The sequence below is a fragment of the Pyrus communis genome, chromosome 11, assembly GCF_963583255.1.
Source record: "Pyrus communis chromosome 11, drPyrComm1.1, whole genome shotgun sequence".
Taxonomy (NCBI): domain Eukaryota; kingdom Viridiplantae; phylum Streptophyta; class Magnoliopsida; order Rosales; family Rosaceae; genus Pyrus; species Pyrus communis.
Window position 1 is genome coordinate 4,826,557 of NC_084813.1, and position 8,586 is coordinate 4,835,142.

At 36.0% G+C, this 8,586-nt stretch overlaps 1 protein-coding gene across 1 annotated transcript; it reads right to left on the reverse strand.

Annotated features, from left to right (window-relative positions):
• Positions 1 to 1,370: 1,370 nt before the first annotated feature.
• LOC137708017 (heat stress transcription factor A-4c-like) lies at positions 1,371 to 4,941 on the reverse strand. Its single transcript, XM_068446978.1, has 3 exons — positions 4,557 to 4,941; positions 4,203 to 4,468; positions 1,371 to 2,683 (listed from the first exon to the last, which is right to left on the reverse strand). The coding sequence occupies exons 2-3, from the start codon at positions 4,419 to 4,421 to the stop codon at positions 1,580 to 1,582; spliced, it is 1,323 nt and encodes a 440-aa protein (XP_068303079.1). The 5' UTR covers positions 4,422 to 4,468; positions 4,557 to 4,941; the 3' UTR covers positions 1,371 to 1,579.
• Between the last annotated feature and the right edge of the window lie 3,645 nt (positions 4,942 to 8,586).

Sequence of the window (8,586 nt, forward strand, 5' to 3'; positions counted from 1 at the left end):
AGTAAACATCTAGAAGGCAGTGTCAATAAGTTTGACCACTTAACTAGTCAAGGCTAATTTTTCTAAGGTTCTAAATTCTCACATAAATATTGAAACTAGTTTTCACCACTCGTTATTTTTGGAGCATTAAATTGTTCCATTTTACTTTAAATATTTTTAGTTCGAAGGAATTGGTCGGGAGATATCATCACTTAATGCTAGAGATGTAACAGATGTTAAGTGGCTATTTCAAATTTTTCGTAAGGTTTACACCAATTTTAAATTATTTAAAGAAATGTTTGGTGGTCCAGACATGATAAGATACGTTAGACTGATTAGGCTAAGATTAGATTTGATCAATCGGGTTTTTTTTGTCTACTTTTAGTGTAGACTAACTCAACTAGGATTAGAATTAGATGATAATAGAGAAAATGGACCACTCACAACCATGATGCTGCTCGCGACGAGATCTAGAGAGAGAGACGACGACATAAAGAGGAGCAAAAGATGATGACAAAGAGAGAAGAGAAAGATGAATATGACACTACGCATCTCGTCTCGTGCAGATGGACTTGTAATTGTGTGTGAGGTTGGGTTACATAACTCACCCAATTTCTGATTCATACTTATCTTGTCCAAGTTTCATTTATCGTGCATTTCTATTTTGAATCAGAAACATTTTATTGATGAAATAAACCGAAGAAAATCATCAATAAATATTACAATTTCAGGATTATAAACACAATGCGAAGACAATACAAAACCTCAGTTATGTAATCAAATGCAACCAAACAGAAAGATAATGCTCATGAGGACGAAACATTGCATTACTTTTTGTTTAACTTGCCAAAAACGATTATCCTTCAACATAGAAGCCCTGTTATGTGACATTATGAAAAACTCGTCATAGTCCTTTGTTAGGCCAACAGACAACAAACAACAAACAAAAAAACACAACAAATCAAACAGCTTCATCCCCAACACCTGAACCTTGAAGATATCCAACCCCAAACTTGTGCACTCAATATTATCAGATACAATGCATAATTAATTATGCAAGTAAAACTATGTTGGAACACATTTTGGACTGAAATAAACACTCTTTGGCAACTTCTTTCATGGGATGGACTGTAAAGTATATATGTTCATACTTATACGTAAAGTGTTGCTAGTTTAGACCCAAAGTTGAGACATAGTTGCAATTTCAGACCTCTGTTTTTTAATCCATCAAATTTACTGAAGAATCAATATAACAAAATTGAAGATCAGGCAAAGTTGCCTGTATAAATTGCATGCGGTCAAGTTGCATCAAATTTATATTTAAACAAAAAATAGATAAATTCAAATAATAAAACAAGGAAATTAAGGTAGGTATATAAGCAATAGAAAACTACCTGAAACCTCATATTATTTACTTACAAAAACTAAACTAATGGATGTCTCTAATTCCACACTACATCAGAAAGAATCAAATATGCTCCACAAGAAAGAGCTCGAAAAATTGGAATGTCTAGAAATACTTGACTAAGTAAATCAACCTTAAAGTAAACAGTACACATCCGAACATCGAAACCCCGAAGAGTTTACGGTTCAACTAAGATTATGTAGCTGGAGTAGGGCACCCTATTTGGTTCGTGAAGTTATCTACGTTATCCGTGTTCCACCAATGCTTCTTCAGGATAGCTGGATTGGCATCCCTCGCTTTGCCATCGTCATCCCTTCTTTCTGACAGTACTTCCGGCGCATCAGCTAAACCAGGGGTCTCTGTTAGGCACTGTTCCCAAAATACATCATTTGCCTTGGTAGGCGCGGCATTTTTCACTTCCAGTTCCACTACCATTTCTTTGGCAAGTGCAGGGGCACTGTCAGGCTTAGAGTTCATATCGATTCGTGAAGATTTAGACCTGAAATCAACAGTGGGGCACATTGATGTTATAGCAAGGATGTCAAGAATATTTGCAGACCCAGCCGCCACCTCTGGGAATGAATGAGCATTCATTGAATTCGGTGAAGATAAATGTGATCTAGGTGAGCAAGGCCTGCTATTCATGCTGGTGTCTTGTATTTCGGTAACAATGATAGGAGAGGCCTGAGACAACGGGCAAATATCATTTACATCTTCGGGCATTGCTTCCCCAATCCCATGGACAAAATCTTCCCAAAAGTTTAAGGAAGACTCCATCTTCTCAAGCTGGTCCAACTTTATTATGGGAGTTGAAATTGATCCCAAATTTTCTTTCTGCGGATTCAAATTCAAACCTTCCATACCAAAGTCATCAGGAAAGTGGTTAGAATTCAGTAATCTTCTCTTTTTGCTATGGATTTCTGACTGCTGCACAAGTACAGAAGCAAATCCCGGTTTCTGCACTAGTTGAGCCAAGAAGGCCGTATATTGCTTCTGCCGATTCTCCATGTTCTGCAGTTGTTCTCGTAATATCTGTACTTGAAATTCAAACTCCTGATTCTCTCTTTGATGCCGCTGTAGCTCCAACTCAAGCAAGCTTTTATCATGATTTAGTCTACTGATTTTCTTCTCATATTCTTCTCTCTCTGTATCACGTAAAGCAACTGTATACTCGTGATTCTGCATGGAATGACTATGAATTGGCTTGCGGCGGTGAATATTCTTCAGCAGATGTCTTCCTCCTCTTAAAAATTCCTCATTTGCAAACTCCCACTGTTCAGGATCAATCTTTCTAAACCCCTGTGCATACAGAACACAGATGTTTAACAACTACAAATCATAAGTACTCAGATTAACAACTCAAAAGGAAATAGAAATTTCATGATGCTAGGTTAAACAAATATTGTACTAAAGTAGCACATGCTATATTAATCAAGCACACTCATTACAAATTATTTCAAGCTTTCTAATCTCCTGAGGAATACTCTAAATCCTCCTTACAGCAGATTTCTGATCTCCAAACCGTAAAGTAGCACTACTAAAACAACAACAACAACAACAAAGCCTTTTCCCACTAGGTGGAGTCTGCTGTTTGAATCCTAGAACGCCATTGCGCTCGGTTTTGTGCCAAGTCTTCCTTTAGCTCTAAGTACTCCATATCTTTCTTAGAGCCTCTTTACAAGTCTTCCCAGGTCTTCCTCTACCGTAATGTAGCACTAGCCCAATAAAATGCAACTAAGACCTTTTGCCTCTCTTTTAAAAAAAAATTAAGGCCGGTTCTGGTTACCGTTTTGGGAATGCAATCAATGGTTTAGTTTTTCATCAGCACAGTGAAAGTGAAAAAAAGTCCAGGAAGTAGCAATTATAAATCTCAGCACTAAGAGCAAAAGTCTATAATTCGACTTCAGGAGTGACCTGCTCTTTTGGATGAAAAATAACTTAATTATGACCTTTCTTCAGATTTCCCTCCCCACAAAAAACAGTTACTAGTGAACTGCACTTTCTTCAGATTTCCCTCATCACTGCTTTGTCATTCCAAATAAAATGAAACATTTCTTGTTTCCTCCATCATTTTTAGAAGTTTTTCCACGACCAGGTTTCTTAATTTGGAAGCTTTATACGCAGGTACTTCTTTTCTTGATCAACAACTTGTATGTGTTTGGAACCTAGAGGAAAAGCATCTATGGCTCGTAACTATAGGCGCTTCATGGTCTTGGCCATATTCAAGTCCTCTCATCACCAAACAGTTTTCCATTTTGATTCTATAGAGCCAGCTAATTTCTGAGGAGGGACCACCTCCTTCTCAATTGGTTCAATGAGAGAAACAATCTACAAGAATCCTCAAAATTTTGATCACCTTTGGGGCAAAGGACCAAATTGGACTAGCGCACTCGCAAGCTACAGAAAACTAGAAGCGAAAAAAAATGAAGACACAATTGTGAACAGAAAAATTATGAAAAAAAAATTGAGATCAGCATCATAATGCTTGCAATTGCTTATGAAATAGATTACAAATACTCCAACAGATGATAAAAAGATCAGATTGACTTAGGAACACAAACAATTCCTACTTCAGAGGGCAATAAAGCACGTACAAGCGCAAAGTAGAACAAAAAAACTGCGAACAAACTAACCAGTTTTGAAGTTTATAATGCCACTAAGTTAATCATTCATTTAAATTTAGTTTATCACAACAAAATTAAACACATAAACATCACGCAGTGAATTGTATCGAAATACTATGATTTCCATGCTAAGAACCACTGTATTCAAGATAAATCAAATGCTTCAAAAGTGAAGGAAATACCAAAGAACTTACATATGTATTAAGCTGCCTCACGAAACTCGAAAAATTGTTGTGCTTGAAATACATGGGAAGCATTTCCTTGGCGAACTCGGTGGGATCCCAAACTACGAAACTAGAACCACTCTCACTCCAGGACACCATGTGGTTGGAAGAAGGATCATCCACCAAGTCGTATGTTTTGGTCAGAAAAGGCGCCGGTGCGCCACCAGAACCACCCTGAGACCCCTCCATGATTCACAAACGCTCTTGACCACTTGAGCTACAACTCACTCGCCAATCTAAAGTGGAGTTAGTGAAAACACAGAACTCTGGAACCAAAAATTCAAAACCCCAGAATTCATAGGTTGGCAAAGCAATGAAATTTACCTCAACTTTCAATCAAGTAGCAGCAAGTAAACCAGTTGAGCATCCAAACCAAAGAATCTGAAAGATGGGTTTCAATTTAGAAGCTGGAAAATTGGCATCCAATCAAGTTTTGGGGAGATTTGAGAAAAAAAAAAAAAAACCAAGAAAAATCCAAGCCAATCAAAGGGAGTTTATTTTTTTGCTGAAGCCGAGCTGGGATTGCTTCAAATGAACCCAAAAAAGCAAACAAAGGAAGAAGATGAAAGATTTACAGCCAATCCCAGAAACTGTATGATCGAATGATGCAAATGGAGGAGAGCAGAGAATGTGACAAAGGAAGGAACTTGGTTTTTGTATGCGCACAATCTTTGACTTTTCCGAATCAATCTAAACGCGCAACTTGGAGAGAAAGCAAGAGAGAGGGAGAAAGTGTTTGATTTTTGTGGTATTTTATTCTTTAATCGGCATTTGCATTTGAAATATTTTGATTTATTTATTTGTTTTAATTTATTTTTTCTTTTAAACGATATTTTATCTTAATCTACACTGAAAAAAGATAAGATTTGAATCCAATGTTGAATAAAAAGTCACTTTACAATTTTTTTAAACAAATAAAATCATTTCAAATGGAACACCTCTAAATTTTATAAGTGAAGTATGCCTCCTCGTGGGTTTGAAAATTTCCGCGTAATAAATTTTTCAATATACTTAAAACACGTAGTAGCCAGTACTTCATATATTATAATATAAATCGAATCAAGTATATTATTCAAGTATCTTTATGCCTGTATAATGACGTATGCATGTACGTAAAAATTCTGAGGACACGAACTTTGAAGTTGGAGAGTGGAATGGTCATACACGAATAAAAAGAGATAAAATATTAGAGAAAATATTTGTTTTTTTTAATATTATTTGTTATAATTTGTAGGAGAAATTATGCGAAGCAGATTGTTTACCATTCTCATCCTCTCTTATTTTGTGCGGTTACAGTTAAGCCACGTTAATATTTTATATTAATTTTTTTTATAGAGATAATAAGACAAAAAGCAATAAGAATATAAAATGTTGATTTAACTGTGAACGCACAAATAGGAGGGGATGGAAATGACACCCAAACAGGAGGGCAGACAATATGCCTCCAAAATTATGAGGCAAATAGGCAGCACAGAACCTTGGTGCTTTACCATCTCCAAAGGAGATGTCAAATTTTAAACTTAAAATTTAAATTTGAAGACTTACGTGGCACTTTGGCATTTTTTAAACTTTTGATCTTCAACCGATATGTCAAATTTTAAACATAAAATAATAAGAGAATTGTTATTAGCACTCCAAAAATCTCATTCTACACTCCAAACTTTCTATATTTGTAAAGAAAAATACACTTGTGAGGAGTGTAGAATGAGATTTTTGAAGTGCCAATAAAACTTCCTAATAATAATTCATATGTATTTTCTTGCATTGGGAATGGAAAAAAAATAAAAGGATAGTGATTTAAACCAATAAAAACCTAATAAAAAGCATTTAATAATTAATTAAAAAAATATGAAGGTGCTGTCAAATTTGGCAGCAAGGAGGAGAAATCTCAATCTATATCATGCCACATCAAATTTGACTTCTCGGTTGGAAAATATTAATGCTGTTTTTTTTTACTGTTATTGATAATTTAGATATTTTAATATTTCTTTTGAAAATGCTCTTATATTCAGAAAGCAGACCGGCGTTGACTGGAGGCACCAGAGGTCCAGAGCATCCTTTTATTCAACTGTGAACCTTTCGACTTTCAAACTTGCAACAGAGAAGTGGAAGAGAAACGGTCTTTAGTCTTTGCTCTTGACATCACTTCACCACCTACGCCACCATTTTTTCTATTTATTTTCATTTTTTTACTACAATTTGTATCTTGTCTAATCACACCTGCAAATCACAAAACACTTGTTAATAGTATCAATATCCCCAAGATTCCTTCCAATTACAGGCAGACTTAGAAACACATGTAAGATTAATATGAATAAAGTCAGCGGAATAGAATAATCACAGTATCAAAGTAACCACTAACCTGAAGTAGACATCTCTTGGAAACTAGGGATCTTCTGCAGCTCTCCTCTCTGGATGCAATCGCTCAATGAATGGGATCTGAGTATCCTTTTGTTTGCGTGATCGAGTGAGCGCAGGACCCCTTGTTTTTATACCGTACACGATGATGATTGATAAGGACTCTTCCCATTATGCAATCCTAATCAATCTAACCTTATCACCGACAAAACCTCACATTCACATCTATTATAAGTGTTTCAACACTATCGTGACTGTTATTGCTGAGACCCCTATTATACAAAATCCTTATCAGCTTACAACCTTAGTTAATTCTAATCTCTTATATCCTCACGTCTCCAAACTAAAGATAATCAAGTGTTCAGCTCTCATTAGAACTTACATTCTCCCACTAGAGCTAACACTTGATTCAACAGTAGCTGGCCTTATGTGAAGCTATTCTTAAATGGCCACGAGATCAGTACCAACTTGAATCACGAATACAAGTTCAGGTCATTAATCAGTATTCCTGAAGAACTAAAGGGTAACATGTTCAATTTGTCGAACAATATCCCCATAATTACATTCACAAAACTAACAAACACATTGAACTCCCACAAGATGCAAAAATTTGTGTAAAATGTGTCTGTAGATGTATAGTTTGTCACATTCTGCACTTGGTCCCCTTAAGAATCGATAGATCAATTCATCTTAATGTTTCATATTGAAACCCTTTGGTTGTTTGTCCTACTGACAATCATCATATTGTCAAAACCATTATGCATAATAAAATATACACAAATTGTCATAACTAAAGCTGTGCATCTAGAGGGAAAACTTTGAAACAACCTCACAACTTTAAGACTTCAGTAGTGGGGAAACCTTATCAATGAAGAAAACTTTATTAATACTTACTCATAAATACCAGTCAAGTGAACTAGTGACTGATAATAAAGCACGTTCAAAAAATTTACTTGCTCCCACTAATTAACATCATCAAAACTAGCTAACAGACCCATCTTTGCAACATGCTTCTTGAAAACCACAACTGGAACTGCTTTGTTTAAAGGATCTGCAATCATAGAACCGGTCTCTAAGTAATCAATCTTCACCAATCCTGCCATTACTTTCTCTCGAGCAATCAAATATTTGATATCTAAATTCCTTGTTGCAGACGATCTTTTATTGTTCTTGCTGAAGAAAATAGCTGCATTATTATCACAATAAATTTGAATTGGTCTCGAAATAGAATCCACTACACTAAGTCCTGCAATGAAAATTTTCAACCATATAGCTTGATTGACAGTTTCACAACATGAGAGATATTCAGCCACCATGGTAGAGGCTGCCACTGTTGCCTGCTTCACACTTCTCCACGAAACTGCACCACATGCCATAGTGAAAACATAACCCGAAGTAGACTTAAGGTCATCTAGACATCCGGCAAAATCTGAATCATTATACCCTTCTAACACAAGCTCATCAGTTTTCCTATAAATAAGCATATGTTCCTTGGTTCTTTGAAGGTACCTTAATACCCTCTTGGCTGCATTCCAGTGAGCCTCCCCTGCATCTGATTGAAACCTCCCAAAAACACTGATAGTGAAAGCAAGATCAGGTCTTGTGCACACTTGTGCATACATCAAGCTTCCAACAAGAGAGGCATATGGTTTGCCTTCCATGTTTCTTCTTTCCAACTCACTCTTGGGACACTGCTCTTTGCTTAATTTGTCACCCTTTGAAATTGGCATTTCAGTAGTGCCACAAGAAGCCATGTTGAACCTTTTTAAAACCTTGTCGATGTAGCCCTTTTGCAATAACCCCAGTAATCCATTCTTCCTATCTCTTTTAATTTCAATACCAAGAACATACAAAGCTTCTCCAAGATCTTTCATTTCAAAGCTTTGTTGCAGCAATTTCTTGGTTTCATCCAATAAGCTAGTTGTGTTTGTTGCAAGTAGTATGTCATCCACATAAAGGACCAATATTATGAAGCTACTCCCACTGATCCTCAAGT